Source organism: Meles meles, chromosome 5 (genome assembly GCF_922984935.1).
Source record: "Meles meles chromosome 5, mMelMel3.1 paternal haplotype, whole genome shotgun sequence".
In the NCBI taxonomy this organism is placed as follows: Eukaryota; Metazoa; Chordata; class Mammalia; order Carnivora; family Mustelidae; genus Meles; species Meles meles.
In genome coordinates this window covers 104,880,680-104,898,541 of record NC_060070.1, presented here as the reverse complement: position 1 = coordinate 104,898,541, position 17,862 = coordinate 104,880,680, and the positions used below count along the sequence as shown (strand labels likewise).

Below are 17,862 nucleotides of genomic sequence, written 5' to 3'. Positions count from 1 at the left end.
GTTCTGGTCGCGCCCGAGACTGTCCCGCATCTAGTATTTTATTTATTTTAAGATTTTATTTATTTGACAGAGAGAGAGAGAGAGAGAGATCACAGGTAGGCAGAGAGGCAGGCAGAGAGAGAAGCGGAAGCAGGCTCCCTGCCGAGCAGAGAGCCCGATGCGGAGCTCGATCCCAGGACTCTGGGATCATGACCTGGGCTGAAGACAGAGGCTTAACCCACTGAGCCACCCAGGCACCCCGAGTCTGTCCCGCATCTAATTGAAGAGTGGAAAGGGACTCTCAGCGGCGGCGCTAGCCGTTCTATAGGCTGTTACTGCACTAAAGCAGTGTACTAGATGACCTTTCCCTCTAAATCACTGTTTCCCTCTCCCCACCTTTCTTTTTTCTGTTTTTCCCTTTTCTTTTCTTTTTATAGAAATATTTTTATATATAAAATATAGAAATATTTTATAGAAATATTGGTCTAGATAATCTAGATCAGTGTTAAAATGCTCTTTCATTGTTTGCTCAGATCCTTACCAAATTCATTGTTTGCTCAGATCCTTACCAAATTCATTGTTTGCTCAGATCCTTACCAAATTAGTGGCCGACTTTTTTCTTCTCATTATTTGCACGTGAATGATTGCGAACAGATAGTTTATGAAAACAAATATTTACTGAAGATTTTTTTTAAATAAAGATTTTATTTATTTCCTTGAGAGAGGGACCGCACAAGCAGGGCGTGGGAGAAGGGGGAGAAGTCGACTGTGCTGAGCCGGGAGCGCTGGTGGGGCTCATCTCAGGACCCTGGGATCGTGACCTGAATCGAAGGCAGATGCTTAGCCGACTGAGTCTCCCAGGCGCCCCCTGGCGATATTATTTCAAACCTTTTTCTCCTAGGCCAGTGAGAACAAGATCCCTTAACAAATCTGTAGTCCCACAAAATCACATTTATGAATCTGACTGTGGTCTGCTATGAATGAGATCACACAACAGAAGAACTATGAGGCATGTTACAAGACAAAGGAACAGAGTTATTAGGAAATTTTAAGGAAGGGTAGAGGTAGGTGAAACTTTTGTGAAGCAGTATTTTGATAGGTAGCCAATTAGGGCTGTGTGTAAAGAGTTCAAGGTCACATCTAGACTACAAAGTAGACCCAGAGTCCTGTTAACTTGAAAACTGCAGAGATAACATAGATAGTGGTTGTTGGCCCAGAACCCCCTTATCTGGAACTCTGCCCTTGGTTTGGTGTGAAGCTAGTTCTCTGTGTCACAGTGATCAGCCAAGGGAGGGATATTTCATTCTTACTAATAGATTTTCAAACAACAAAGCTGTTACTCCATGATTTTAGAGAATACATTTTCTCATTGTGTAAATAAGAAAGCAGTAGTCACTAAGGTCACCTTGACTCTAGAAGTGCAGTATTTCTTTGGGGGAAATATTGTCCGTTAATTTTTCAGCTGACTTTATCTCTCTGTTATTTGAGCCCAGCAGATATTTACTTTCTCATTTGGAGGTCTGTTTTTGCTGGTCTAAATGAGAACATGGCATTTGATTACTTATGTTGGTAGCTAGTATTTGATGGATCCGTTTGATTTCTCCACAGTGCACGACAACTGCAGGTGCATTTGTACCAACTAAATTTGGGACTTGCAGATGAAAGTTGAGAGAAAGAAACATCTGCTAAGATGATAAACCCAAAAGCTGCATGTAAATTAACCATTTTTAAATCTCTTAAATGTCTAGATGAGATTTGAATTTAAACAATTTTTCTAATGTGCTGGTGAGAGTTCCGTGGAACATATACTATGAATGGATGCAGGTGGGAGTCATTCAGTTAACTTCTTGGAAAACAAACAGTAAATATGTGGCTGTAGACCAAATATGCTCAAGCCTTTCAATTCAGTAATTGTTGCAGGGATAGTTTTCTCTCTTTCTCTCTCTTTTCAAGATTTTGCTTATATATTTGAGAGAGAGAGACCATGCCCGAATGGGTGGGGGTGGGGTAGTGGGAGAAGGACAAGCAGACTCCCAGCTGAGAAAGGAGACCACCCCAAGGCTTCATCCCAGGACACTGAGATCATGACCTGAGCTGAAGGCAAATGCTTAACCAACTGAGCCCCTGGAATAGTCTTTTTCATTTTAGATATTCTAATAGATGTGTGGAGCTATCACTTAAATTTGCATTAACCTAATTACTAATAATTTTGAAAATCTTTTTATGCATTCATTTGCCATCCATATATATACACTCATTGGTCCTGCCTTTTAAGGTCTTCTGCCCATTATTTAAATTACTTTATTGAATTTTAAGAATTGTTTATTCTAGATTCAAGACCTTAACAGATACGTGATTTCCAAATATTTTCTCCCATTCTGTAGCTTGCCTTCCCATTTTCTTAAAATTGTCTTTCAGTGAGAAGTTTCTACATTTGACAAAGTCTAATTTATGAATTTTTACTTTACTTGGTCATGCTTTTGGTAGTATATCTAAGAAATCTTTGCATAAGCAAAGTTACAAATATTTTTTCTTTGTTTTCTTCTAGAAATTTATAATTAGGTTTCAATTTTAGGTCTGTGATCCATTTTGAGTTCATTTTTACCTATGATAGGTATGGATTGAAGTTCACAGTTTTGCATATGATTGTACAAATGTTTCAGCACCCATTGTTGACAAATTATCCTTTCCTCTCTGAATTGCCTTTGTACCTTTGCCAAACACCCGTTGTTCATATATCTGTTGGTCTGTTTCTAAACTCTGTATTCTGGGGGCACCTGGGTGGCTCAGTGGGTTAAAGCCTCTGCCTTCGGCTCGGGTCATGATCCCAGGATCCTGGGATTGAGCCCTGCATTGGGCTCTCCGTTTGGCAGGGAGCCTGCTTCCTCCTCTCTCTCTGCCTGCCTCTCTGCCTACTTGTGATCTCTGTCTGTCCAATAAATAAAACCTTTAAAAAAAAGATTAAAAAAAAGTAGAAATTCTAGTTGAATAATAGTTGTTTTGCAAAGAAAATTTTATTTATATTTAGTTGGCGAAACATACTACAAAGTAGTTATTTCAAAAGGAAATCACATGTATCTCAGTGAAATTATTTTTCAATAAAAATGTAAGCCTTCCTGAATAGTGTGTATATATCCTACATAGCATATACATTTATCTTGGATATTGTCTCTATATCCTACCTTGCATGGCTCTTTAGAAGACAAGCCAGAGTCACATAGGTCATTATAATGATTATGCCTTTGTATGTGTGGGTGGAGAAGCAAACAGCCCAGAAAAGGATCTTTTCCCTGGACTTTACACCTTAATAAGAAACGAGCAAATACTTTTTTATGTTTCCAATGGGATTTATTTATACTTAAGTAAAAGTGGCAAATGTTCACATAAGTTATTTCCTTAATCATATTTATTTTGTACGACCACATTGTTATCAAGCAGCATTATGGAATGTTCCCTGGGTCCGCAGTTCTGAACTTTCCAACTACTATATGCATCCTCTTTTCCAAGTTTAGATATGACCTTGTAACTGAAGAAGCATGGCTTGTTATTGCAAAGTTGTCATGTGTGACAACCTGACATCACAGGAGAAGCCTCTTGATGAAGAATGTTTTATCTTTCATTCATTTACAAAATGGTATTTTTCTTTGTATGTGATTATACAACCCATGTGATTTTGTTTTCAATTCTTTTTTCTTCTGATACAATGGAATCAAACCAGTTAAAACTAAGCAGTGTAGCAATAGAACCAACCAAATACACAGGATGATTTATCTTATATAGGATATTTTAAAAGATGTTTATGTTTTATATTACACATCTGTATTTAATGTACTCGGGCAATAAAAATTTAGAAGCATGTAAACAGAAAAAAATTTCAATTTGATGCATTGTTTTAATACCCACAAAAACCTGGGTTTATTTCTTTTTCAGGAGTACAGTGAAATAGTTCTACATTAAAATTAAAAGGTCTTGCTGCTTTCATATTTTTCCTGGGGATTCTTATTTTATACATTTTTAGGTAACAGAATAATTCTGTAATTTCATTGAGAAAACACCATTGCTTGGTTAGATATGATTATCAGATTTTAGGTCAATTTTGCTGCCCTCACGTTCATGAACATTGATTATTTCACTGTTTACTTTTCCAAACATGTGCTTATATTAAAGATCCAAAAACTTAAATGGGGAGTCATTGGTAATAATAAATGTACAGTGATTGATAAGGACAATGACAAATCTTAGGGGTTGAAGTTTTTGTTGTTGTGATGAGAGCTCTATTGTGTTAGGTTAGCTGTGCAGAGAAACATTTGGAGACAGGAATATGCATTATGTCCAAGAAACCATACTGCATGCTTAGTTGACTGCTAGAAATTCTCTGGTTTGATGCATCACTGATATTTATGGTGGAATCTACATGCAGCTTCTTCAGCAAGCTCGTTGCTCCATCAAGAGCCCTCAATATTACAGATGTCTCACAGCCTGTCAGTATGTGTCTCTGAGCTCCCAGCCAGGGAGGTTGCAGATTCTCCAACAAAATCCAGTGTTAGATTCAGAACTGAAGGTGTTTTATTTCAGTTACCTACAATACCTATAAAAAAACAAATTTCAAAAAAAAGAGCAAATTTTGTTAGAGTTCTTATAGTACTTTTAATAGGTACATGAGTTATTTTAGTGTCTACTACAAATTTTTGCTTAAAAATACAAATTGTTTATAGGAACTATTATTATTGAGGTGACTTAAAAATTATTTTATAATCTATTCAGAGGAATTGCAGAATAGACAACAATTACAATATTTACACTTATTTTTATCTCAAGTGACTTAAAAAACCTTTGTATTGGGTAAAATTTCAAACCCACAAATTAAAATGAACCATCTCCACATACCCATCAACCATCCTAAGAGATTATCAACAATTCTGTTTGTCATTCTTCAGTAACATTTGTTGATTGTTTAAATAGCAGGCAGTTTTCCAAATCTTGTTTACCTCTTTCAAAATTCACAAAATCCAAGTGAGCTAGGTTAGAGGCAGATTACTAGAAAGCAATTAAATTTTGTTTGCATGAGTACCTTCCAATATATTCATACATGTATTTATTTTTGTTTAATTTGCAAAAGCTAGATATTTCAACCATAATCAGTTAAGACAACTGTCTTTCCCTTTCAGTTGTCCCTTAGTCATATTTTCTCCTCTGATTGTAACCATGGAATGGCAGTGGGCATTTCTGAGATTTTATTAAGGGATGTATTTTTGTGCTTTGTCATCTCATCTATGTATGGTTATGTTAATGGTGGCCTTTACACTTTGCAGCGCCTTCTAGCAAAAATACGAAAATGGTCAATTCAAGCAATATTTAAGAGGATTCACTCCATAGAAAACTTGAAATGCCTTGAAATCTTACAACTTAAATGTCAGAGCAACTTAATAGAGGTCTTCCCAAATTTGACAATAATCCTAAAAATTACATTGCTACTGAAGAGCTAAGAATTTGAAAAAAACTCTGTAAAGTGTAAAAAAAAAAAGTAATTTTTCATCCACTATGCTGCAGGATAGTCCAAATTATTTTTTTATTCATTCTATTGCAAAGTTGTCAAATGAAGAGGCAGTCAACATGTAAGCAACTCCCCAAAAGTAAGATAAAAGTATTATAGAGATGTTAGTAAAAGTATTACGTAACTCCCCCTCCACTATATGACATTTGAGAAATTTGTTAACCTTTAAACATTATGTCATTTTGGGGTATCTGGGGCTGATTCAGTCAGTAGAGCACGCAACTCTTGATCTCAAGGTCTCTGTTGGGCATGGAGCCTATTCAGAGTTGTAATTGATTGTGTATTCATAATTTTGTGTTTCTTAAAGTGAGTTCTCCAAATACTATTAAACTGTAGGTTCCACAAATCCTGGATCCATCCCTAAGATATATAGTATTATTATCCCACCTTAAATTAAAATTCAGAGAGGTCAAGTGACTTTCCAAAGGCCATGCAATTTCTGATCCTAAAACATATAATTTTATATGTCCACTTGGCTAGGCTACCAAGTTGTTTCGCCAGACACCAGTCTATATGTTGCTGTGAAGGTATTTTTTAGATGAGATTAACATTTAAGCAGTAGATCTTCAGTAAAGCACACTACCCTCCATGATACAGGTGGGTCTCACCCAAGCAGTTGAAGGCCTTAATAAAAAAAGACAGAGGTCCTTTGACTAAGGAGGAATTCTGCCTTCACACCACCTTTGAACTCAAGACTGCAACATCAACTCCCTGGGGCTGCAGCCTGCTAGCCCATCTTGCAGATTTTGGACTCACCAGCCCTTACAGTTGTGTGTGCCAGTTCCTTCAAGTGTCTCTTTTGTATACATCCCATTTCTGTTTCTCTGGAGAACCATGACTAGTGCAATAAGAAATACAAAGGACTCTGGGACTACATCAAAATAAAAAGCTTTGTGGGGCGCCTGGGTGGCTCAGTGGGTTAAAGCTTCTGCCTTCAGCTCAGGTCATGATCCCAGGGTTCTGGGATCAAGCCCCGCCTCGGGCTCTCTGCTTAACAGGGAGCCTGCTTCCTCCCTTCTCTCTCTGCCTGCCTCTCTGCCTACTTGTGATCTGTCTGTCAAATAAATAAATAAAATCTTTAAAAAATAAAAAATAAAAAGCTTTGACACAGTAAAGAAAACCATCAGCATAACAAAAAAACAACCTACTGAATGAGAGAAGATATTTGCAAATGACCTATCTGATAAAGGGTTAATATCCAAAATATTTAGAACCTCTACAACTCAACACCAAGAAACCCCCAAACAATCCAATTCAAAAATGGGCAGAAGACCTGCATAGACATTTTTCCAAAGAGGACATACTGATGGCCAATGGGCACATGAAAAGATGCTCAACATCTTTAATCATCAAGGAAATGTAAACCAAAGCCACAGTGAGACATCACCTGACACATGTCGGAATGGCTAAAATCAAAAACACAGGAAAAACAAGTGTTGACAAGGATTAGAGGAAAGGGAATCCTCATACAAATTGGTACAATTTTGTAAAGTGGTACAGCCACTGTGGAAAACAATATGGAGTTTCCTCAAAAAAATTTTAAAAAATAGAAATATCATATGATCCAATAATTCTATTACTGGGTATTTACCTGAAGAAAACAAAAACTAATTTGAAAAGATATATGCACCCTTATGTTTATTAAAGCATTATTGGCAATAACCAAGGTATGGAAGCAAACTAAGAATCCATCAATAGACAAATGGATAAGGAAGATGTGGTATGTGTACACACACACACACACACACACACACACACACACACACATTGGAATATAATGTAGCCATAAAAGGACAAGATGATGCCACTTGTGGCAACATGGATGGACCTAAGGAATATTATACTAAGTGAAATAAGTCAGGCTGAGAAAGCCAAATACCATATGGTTTCTCTCATGTGTGGAATCCTAAAAAAACAAAAAATAAAAAACAAAAAACAAACGAATAAGGAAAAGCAGAATCATACAGGTAAATACAGAGAAAAAATTGATTGTTGCTAGAGGGGTTAGGGTGAGGGATGGGCAAAATGGGTAAAGGGATTTGGGAGATACAAGCTTCTAGTTATGGAATGAATAAGTCATGGAAACAAAAGACACAGCAAAAGGAATAGAGTCAATGGTATTATAATAGGGTTTATGGTGACAGATGGTAGCTACACTTAGGGTAAGCAAAGCATAATATATGAACTTGTTGAATCACTATATTGTACACCTGAAACTAACATTAAGTTATAATATATGTATATGTAATATTATTGTAGAGATTAAACTGACCTGAAACTAACATAACATTTTGTGTTAAGTACACTCAAATTAAAAAACTAATAAAAAGATTTCTTGGGGCGCCTGGGTGGCTCAGTGGGTTAAAGCCTCTGCCTTTCGCTCAGGTCATGATCCCGGCGTCCTGGGATCGAGCCCCGCGTCGGGCTCTCTGCTTGGCGGGGAGCCTGCTTCCTCTTCTCTCTCTCTCTACCTGCCTCTCTCCCTACTTGTGATCTCTATCTGTCAAATAAATAAATAAAATCTTTAAAAAAAAAGATTTCTTAAAAAAATACCAAGAACTATATGCTAGTTGACTATATGCTAGTGTTGACTCTCTCATAGTTACTAATCGTATAATCTTGGCAATTCATTTAACCTCCTTAGGGTTTAGTCTTATCTCCAAAGTAAGGAAATCATTTTTGATCAAGATTTCTTAATCTTGGGCGCCTGGGTGGCTCAGTGGTTTAAGCCGCTGCCTTCGGCTCAGGTCATGATCTCAGGGTCCTGGGATCGAGTCCCACATCGGGCTCTCTGCTTGGCAGGGAGCCTGCTTCCCTCTCACTTTCTCTGCCTGCCTCTCTGCCTACCTATGATCTCTCTCTGTCAAATAAAAAAAAAAAAAAAGAAGATTTCTTAATCTTGGCACAGTTGACATTTTGGGTTAGGTAATACTTGTTGTAGGGGAGAATATCCTATGCCTTGTGGGATGTTTAGCAACATCTGTGGCTCCGTCCACGAGATGCCAGTAGTTTCATCCAGTTGGGACAATCGTGTCTATCTCCAGACATTTTCAAACAACCCCTAGTTGAGAGGCAAGGGACAAAATTTCCTCCCATCTTACTTGAGCACTGCTGTATTAGGTCATCTTTAAGTTATAATATATGCATATATAATATTATGGTAGGGATTAAACTGGCTGAGGCAACTTTGGAAACTTCAGAAGGCTGTCTGACTATTGAGTGGGATTTTATAGAGGTGATTTTTTTAAAAAAAGATTTTATTTATTTATTTGACAGACACAGCGAGAGAGGGAACTCAAGCAGGGGGAGTGGGAGAGGGAGAAGCAGGTTTCCTGCTGATCAGAGAGCCCCATGCTGGCTTGATCCCCGTATCCTGGGATCATGACGGGAGCTGAAGGCAGATGCCCAGCGACCCAAGTGTCCCCACAGAGGTGATATTTTAATATTCTGTAACTCTTATAAATAAGGTTTTCTTTAGTTCCTATAAGAAAGAAGCAAAAAATGGAGAAAGGCCTGAAAGACTGACAACAGAACTCGTGGCAAAGTGAGCCCCAGGCACTTGAGGGCAGTCACAGGAATGAAAGAGAAAAGCTAAAAGGGGGAGAAGGATGGAATTTAGTGCTTATCCTCTCAGAAACGAATCTTAGCTGGGAAATTATTGTTGTTTCAAGTCCAAACCACCAGTGGCAACCCTGCACTAAGCACTGGGTGGAGGGCATAGTCTACCAGAGGGCCTGCTGGTGGGGTTGCTAGGCTTTGTGCATGCATGCCTAGGAATTTGTGGCAGTCTCCGTGATTTTGTAGTGCATGTTATCTTGCTAATAGTCATGCCAAGAAAGTTATTTTTCCAAAGGATACTTTTTGGTATGAAGGGAAGAGGGAGTATGATTTGCCTGAGTGAGTGTAGTCATCTTAGGGCTTCTGTTAGATGACCAAAAAGAGAAAAACACAGCAGCATTCCACTAGATGGGGCTATATGGGACTAATTCATGCAGCGTGGCTAAATTAGGTTGGATATGACCTTCTTTCCCAGCATATTTTCTCAGTCCTTTTGAGATAATTTGGAATTATCAATACTTCAAATGAAAGATACCTGCCAATTAAGAAAATTTTTCCATTCTAGTGTTTATCTCCACTTCTGATTCTAAATATACACAATTCTATTCCAAGCAACTTGTCCACAAAGTAAGTCTCAGGCCCAGAAAGCAACAGAATATTTTGCGTTCTTAGCAAAAGATTTGTTCCTTTTTTCTATTTGAATTAATGCTGTAGTCAGGTGATTAATAACACTACTACTGGGTTGCAAGTAGAAGCAGTACTGATATAAAACCCTTTTAACTTTAATCTCTTCAATGCTTGGCTGACGGATAGTCAGAGATGAGTTTTATGCCTCCTCTTGGCAGTCTGAGGTATTAAAAAGGCAGAAGTTGGGATATTAAGATACTTCGCAGAGCTCTGAAATATAATAACGTGCTCCAACGGGTAGCCTGATAGAGAAGACCCTTGGAGCTCTGGTCACATGGCATTTAGCAAGGGAACTCGGCTATTATACATCTGGATGACTGGGCAGTCTTATGTCAAAATGATCCATTCTAATGGCTCATTTAAGCAATTATCTCCTAACTGGGAAGTTGTGAAATTCACAATCTACTGAAATGTTTAATCACTCGGGGAGAAAAAAGACAAAAAATATCAATAATATCTTGTATAAAACTGCAAGTTGGTCTACCAGTATGGATGAGCCAAGGGAAAGACCCTGCCCTGCAGTTGTTATAAGTGGGGTTTTTTTGTTCGTGTGTTTATTTATTTTAGTATTGTTGGCCCTCATCAGAGCTAGGCTTAGTTATATAGCAAAATTGTAAGCCACCCTCAAGGGTGCTGGGGGTGGTAGTCAGGAATGGGTAGAAGATAGATGGAGGGAATTAATACATTACCCAAGGCTCTAATCCCATTTAAAACACAGTTAGAACATAAAAACAAATAAGATGGTCTTGAAGGTGGCTAGAGTTAGGCAGAGAACAAATAAATTGAAAGTCAAAGATAAAAGTAAACAAAATGGAAGAAAAACCTCCCCTTGTGTATTTACCATATACCTCTATGAATAAAAAAAATTAAAAAACAAAATAATGCATTTTTTCACATATTTTCCATCAAAATAATGGAGAGGAAGGATGAGCACAAGTGAACCAGCCAGCACATTGGGTTGAAGCAAACACAAAATTCCATTGGACAGTTTTGCCTAAGGGCAGGGCCTGACAATAAAGTGTATTTCCTTCAAAACTTGCTAGGAGCAGTTCTTTCTCTTAGTATAATAGAAACATATTGGTAAAAATCCTTATCAAACCAATACAAACTATAACAACTGATTTAAAGATTTAAAGAGTGAGAAGCAGGAGGCAGAATGGTGGAGGGACACCTCAGTATTTCCAGTCAGCATTTGGTGCCAAAAACAAATGACTGTTTGGAATTTTAAGTTCAGTCCCATTGATGTACTTCAGAGACTTCCCTAGGATCTGTATCTCCCTGTTCTAGAGAAACACTTCCTAAATGATCAAATGTCCCTCTTTTGACTCCTTTCTACCCCTACCCACAAATTAACACGCATTCTGTGAAGAAAAAGCAAAGTTCTTCAGTAAAACACATTTGAAAAACATTATACACTCTATTGCCTTCTTAGAGATTTCTAGTGCACTTGGGCATAAGAGTATAAAATACTCTGAGGAGTTCTGGAAAAGGAAAATCTGTATTTGAACTTAGCATTCCTCCAATTTCAATCCCCTTTCCCATCCTCACCTCCATCCCCACAAATACCTATTAGCATGACTTGGGCCACTGACATTCTCTGATAAAATAGTCACAAAATGCTGTTCCAGGGATAAAAGAATTACATCTTCTTGGCACACAGAAAGGATTGTGAAGATTGAGAGGACTTACCAAAAGGTTCTACTTAATGTCCTGAGAGTTCAGATTTTTGCTTAAATTTGGCTTCTTGGTACAGTTGTTTAGCTTTTGCCCTATCATTCTCCTAATTGAAACATCATCTGTGTTGGGAAATAACTGTTTTGTGACTCCTGTAAAAAACAGCAACAATAACACAAGAAAACCCTTTTTGAGGCCTTTGCATCTTACAGTATGAACTGAGATAAAACATCAAGCAATTCACAATGTAATTTTGTCTCTGTTTTGCAAAAGCAGCCCAAACACCCATGAGAAATGGCATATTAAAATACAGAGAGCTCAGATTCCCTGAATTTTTTTTTTTGTATTTACAAAAAGTCATTTGATATCTAGATGATTATGTTTGAGGAGGTTAACTTAAAAACCATAAGTAGGACTAAGGAGGACGTGTGATGTAAGGAGAACCGGGTGTTATACACAACTGATGAATCACTGAACTCTACCTCTGAAATAATAACACATGAGTGTTCATTAACTGAATTTAAATAGAAGAAAATTAAATTAAATTAAAAAACACATAAGTAGGAAATTAGTCCCTATTTTTCTAGAATAAAAGATAAGGAATCTAGAGCCAAGATAAGAAAGAGAAAATAAGATCTAAACTCTGCTGAAATTTTGTTTGAAAGGATGTGGAATGCATTTTTCTGAAGTTATGAATTTTATGAATTCAAACTTTTCAGTGAAATAAAATTTAGCTTTATTTTAGTAACTGTTTTAATGTAAATTTTTTCTATAAAATTTACCATATTTAATAAGAGATTTAGGCTATTTTGAGATTTTTCTTTCATAGAAAAATAAACAACAAAAAGACCATGAAAGAATAACTTAACCTTGAGTGGTAAAATAATTTCAAATTCATGTGACAGTGTAATACAACCATATAATACCTATGATTTCTTGAACTTCATTCTGATTCATAGCTGGTTTTACGGCTTTGTCCCTGGAAGTAGAGGACTTGGCTCCGGTCAGGCTGTGTGTGGCCATGTACTCATTTGTATAAAGTACTTGCATTAAATCATTAATAAACTTCTGAGGCTTGCTCTTGTTACAACGGGCAATCTGCCATTTTTCAATCTTGAACTAAAAAATACAACATAATAGTTGAAACTGGAAAAAGGAGAAGAAAGTTGTATCTGCAGAAATATATTGCTAATTGAGTTAAGACATACCAGAAAACAAAATCAACATTCTTTAAGGGGATGTATTTTGCTTTTAATACATATTTTACATTTCAGGGGTTAGAGTTAAATGTTATCTTTGATATAATTCCCAATATTTATGAGGTATTTGTTTCAGAGTATATCCAAGCTCTTGTCATGTGATCTGGATTGGATGGTTTAACACCTCAACAACACCTACTAAGTGTAGTAGGCAGAATAACGGCTTACTGAAGATATCCATATCCCTGGAACCTGTGAATATGTAACCTTATATGATTGTGATTAAAGGTAAGAACCTTGAGATGGGGAAATTATACTGGATTATCCAGATAAGCCCAATTTTATCAGAGGAGCCCTTAAAGAGGGAAGAGGGGGCAGAAGAATGGGTCAGAAAAAAGAGGCAAAAGAAGGAGGTCAGATTGGAATTGTGAGAGGGGCTTTGCCTCCATGGCTGGCTTTGAAGGCGGTAGAATGGGCCATAAACCAAAGAATGTAGTTGCCTCTAGAAATTGCCTCTGGAAGTGGGTTGCCTCTGTAGTCAACAAGAAAATGGGAAACTCAGTTCTACAACCACAAGCAACTGAATTCTACAATAACCTAAAGAAGCAGGAAACAGATTTTTCCATAGAGCCTCCAGAAAGGAATGCATCTGCTGACTCCTTGATTTTACCACACTTCTGACCTACAGAACTCTGAGATAATACATTTGTGTAGTTACAAATCACTAAGTTTGTGGTCATCTGTGACATAGCAAAAGGAAACTGATATACTAATATTCAAATATTCTAAATGTTGGATTGTTAGTATTTAATTATAGCTCTGGAAGGCATATTTTGCAAAGCTGATATCCAATTCTATTGAAACTCTTGTCGTTTTAGCTCTGTTTCTTGAAGAGGAATTGGAGAAGTAGGAAAAGATTATATTCTTCCAGCATGCAGAAGCTGAAATTTACCTTCACTCAGTGATATAATTTTATAACCCTCAATGCATAGTTACCCATCACTAAACTAGAATTTTCTAGTTTAATAACCTCATCATTGACTGCAATTTGACTTTAGTTTTCTAAACTGGATACTTGTGAAACAAATATTTTTTTGATTTGTTGTTAATTGTTTTATGTAAATTGCAATGTTATGGTCATGACCAAAAGTTACCTAAAGTTACCTGATAAAACAGTGATCATTTTGCAGTCCTTTTTTTTTTTAATTTATTTTTTAGTAATCTCTACACCCACCATGGGGCTTAAACTCACAAATCCTTGGATCAAAAGTCACATGCTCCACAGCCCAAGCCAGCCAGGTGCCCCACCATTTTGTAGTCTTATCTTAATTTTTGTATTTACTGTATCCCAGACAAAGATAGGGTAGGGCTTCCAACTCACCTGTTTCTCATCAGTATGATGCTCTTCTTCAGCTTTCAAGGAAATTGGTGAGCTGGAATTAGAGTTAGAATTACTGCACGTTGAGGCAAATGAGTCTGGTGAGGAGTTGTTTGTTGCTCTCCAGAGGGTGGATGCAGATGTGGACATGGTTCCTCCACCCTTAAGTAGGGCTTCTGCCATACCAACCAATTCTTCAAACTGGGTGACTGCTTGCGGTAACACTAAAATGGCAAGAAAAAGTAACACTTTATGAATATTTTAAATAACAGGGGCCTGTATTCCTATATTTTTAATTGTGTATACATACATATTATATTGCATGTATAGAAATAGGTGGAACAAATTGTTAACATTTACTACTTTTGGAAAATAAACATGATGAGAAAAGTGGTTGGGAGATACTTACTTTTTATTATTTAATTTAATAATGGCTTAATAATAATATATAAATTCAAAAACATGTGGTTGTTGCATTTAAGTGTATATGCATCACTTCATAACTAAAATGAATGGTTTAAAGAGTTTATTCTTTTTTCTAATTGCTAATGGTATTATTTGAAGGTTTTTAATCTCATTTGGAGACATTGTTGATTCCAGCATCAATCATCTTCCAGATACTCACATCAGGCCAGTTTAAAAGACCATTAAATCAAACCATTTCCATTTAGGTTATTAAAATAAATTTTCAGTGACCTTTGTGCGTAGTTTTCCAGGAAGTCAAATTTCATGAAATTAAGAAAAATTCATTGCCATGATTCAGAACTATGTTTCACATATTAAGGATGAATTTTGGTAATCAGCTGAATGTTCTCTTTGTTCCTCTTCTTTTTATTAAGATCTTATTTATTTATTTGACAGAGAGAGACAGCATGAGTAAGGAAGATGGGCAGAGGGAGAGGGAGAAGCAGACTCCCTGCTGAGCAGGGATTTCCCAAGACCTGAGCTGGAAGATAGATGCTTAACTGACTGAGCCACCCAGGCGCTCTCTTTGTTCCTTTTTTAATGGAGACTCACACATTCAAAGATTCAAATCTCCATGTAAAACGGTCTTCTCTAGCTATGGTTATATCTAATTTGTTTCCTAAGGACAAATAACATTTTTTTGCGGTTGGAAGGCACTTTGAACCCTCCCTGATTCAACTCCTCACTCTATGGTTGAGGGTATTGGCTGCTGGAGAAGTAGAAAGACTGAAACTTTTTTCTTAAGCATATTATTAAGCTACAATCTTTGGACTAATATTTGATTTGAGAGCTAAAATCAGTAGCTAAAGGGAGATGAGCTTGAGAAAATGATATACCCAGTTAATGCATACCCAGCAAGATACAGAACATCTCCATCCTCCCAGAAAGTTGCCTCATATCCCTTCCAAGTCAATCCCAGGACTCACTTTAGAGGCAACCATTGATCAGACTTCTTCAGCCAGAAGTAAGTTTTACCTGTTCTAGAATTACATATAAATGGTTTCAAATGGTAAATTCTGTTTTTTGTTTTTGTTCTTGTTTTTTTTTTTTGTTGTCGTTGTTGTTGGTCTAACTTTTCTTTTGCTCTGCAGAATGTTTTGAGATTTATTCATGTTGTTGTATGTATCTGTTATTTATTCCTTTTTATTGCTGACTAATATTTCATTATATGGATACTCAGCAATTAAAGTTTCATTTACCTGTTGATGGGTTATTTTCCACTTGAAAACATGACTTTAATGGTTCCCTATTATTCTAAGGTATTGCTGTTATATAATTTATTTAAATGTTCTCTCTTTTTTTTTTTTCAAGTTTTGGTTGCTTCCAATTTTTCTTGTTTATTTCTTTGTTTGAGAGAGGGAGGGAGAGAGAGCAGAGCAGGGGGGGCAGAGAGAGGAGGGGGACTGAGAGAGAATTTTTTTTTTTTTCCAAGAGAGAATTTTAAGCAAACGGTGCTGAGCACAGAGCCCCATTTAGGGCTCCATCCATAGACCCTGAGATCATAACCTGAGCCAAAACCAAGAGTGGGTCCTTTAATTTACTGCACCACCCAAATGCTCTGCTTCCAACTTTTCTTTATTACAAACAAAACTGTTGTGAACTACCTAGCATATACATCTTCGCATGTATCTCTGATCACAACAATGTTACAAATTCCTGAAAGCACAATAATAGGGTCAAAGGTATAAATGTTTTCTAACCTCAACTAATACTGCCCAATTGCTCTCCAGAAAGATTCTTCCAACTTATATGGCCACCAGCAATGTAAGAAGTCACCATTTTGCCACACCATCAACAACAGGTGTTAGTCATTAACAATAATCTTCGCTATTTTGTTAAATTGAAATCTCAGTAAAATTTAATTTGCAATTATTTTATTATTGTGAAGTTAAATATATACTTGTTGGCTATTCAAGCTTCTGTGAATTAGGCTACAGAATATTAGTAGGTCTTTTTTTTTTTTTTTTTTACGTAATCTCTGCACCCAACGTGGGTCTTGGACTTATGACCCAGAGATTAAGAGTTGCATGGTCCACCAACTGCCAGCAAGATGCCCTTAGTATTTTTTCTATTTTTTTCAAAGGATTTTATTTATTATTTGACAGAGAGAAAGACAGCAAGAGAGGGAACACAAGCAGGGGGAGTGGGAGAGGGAGAAGCAGGCTTCCACCTAGAAGGGAACCTGACATGGAACTGGATCGGAGGACTCCGGGATCATGACCTGAGTCAAAGGCAGAGGCTTAACGACTGAGCCACCCAGGCGTCCCTATTTTTTCTATTTTTAATAACTTAGACAGTTTTTGTAAAATGCTTATAAGGGTGCACAGTGTGTTATCTATTCTTATTTATTTCCTTATATATTAAGTATTTTAAACTTTTATTTGCTATAAGTTGCAAGTATATCTTTCAGAGTTTTTATTTTATTTCATGATCTTTTGAAAGCATACACAAATTTTTAGTTTTTATTTTAAAGTAGCAGTCTTTTCTTTGGTGTATAATTCATCTATTTTATGCTTAGAAAGTCACTCAGCATTCAAAGCAGTAAAATACTCAGCCATATATTTTGTATAGTTCAAGTATCTTTTTACAAGTGAGCTTTTTTTTTTTTCCTGCCTGGATACAATTTTTTTTTTTAACTTCTAAGGGATACTTTTAATTTACAAACAAAAACTGAAAACTCCCGTATATGCACCCCCCAGTTTCCACTCACAGCCAGTCTTGTTCCATTGATACCCCTGTCCAGTTTCTCCCCAATCTAGGAATACTTCAAACAAATCACAGGTAGTGTCTCATTTTATCTGTAAATATTTCTATATGTATCTTTAAAGGTAAGAAATTTTAAAAATACAAGCAAAACACCATTGTGACAACCAGAAATATATATCAGTAGTTCTTAAATATTATTTTTATTTTTTAAAATGGTACAGCTATTTTAAGTTTTTTTTTTTTAAGATTTTATTTATTTATTTGACAGAGAGAGATCACAAATAGGCAGAGAGGCAGGCAGAGGGAGAAGCAGGCTCCCCGCTGAGCAAGGAGCCCCAGTCGGGACTCTATCCCAGGACGCTGGGATCATGACCTGAGCCGCAGTCAGCTGTTTAACCAACTGAGCCACCCAGGTGCCCCTATTTTAAGTTTTTATTGAAGTCATCTCTACACCTAACATAGGGCTCCAACTCTTTTTTTTTTTATTTTTAAGATTTTATTTATTTATTTGACAGAGAGAGAGACTACAAGCAGGCAGAGCAGGCAGAGGGAGAGGGAGAAGCAGGCTCCCCACAGAGCAGGGAGCCTGACTTGGGACCTGATCCCAGGAGCCCGGGATCACGACCCAAGCCGAAGGCAGCCACCCAACCGACTGAGCCACC

At 36.9% G+C, this 17,862-nt stretch overlaps 1 protein-coding gene across 3 annotated transcripts in view; it reads right to left on the bottom strand.

Annotated features, from left to right (window-relative positions):
• Positions 1-3,305: 3,305 nt before the first annotated feature.
• The window catches only part of BEND6 (BEN domain containing 6), a 49,311-nt gene continuing 34,754 nt past the window's right edge, over positions 3,306-17,862 (bottom strand). For all 3 annotated transcript variants that reach the window (XM_046005421.1, XM_046005424.1, XM_046005423.1), the window contains 4 exons: positions 14,033-14,253; positions 12,379-12,571; positions 11,468-11,604; positions 3,306-4,567 (listed from right to left, as the gene is read on the bottom strand). In XM_046005421.1, coding sequence (XP_045861377.1) covers positions 11,477-11,604; positions 12,379-12,571; positions 14,033-14,253 — 542 coding nt within the window. In that variant the 3' untranslated portion in view covers positions 3,306-4,567; positions 11,468-11,476. The remainder of the gene's footprint in view (positions 4,568-11,467; positions 11,605-12,378; positions 12,572-14,032; positions 14,254-17,862) is intronic.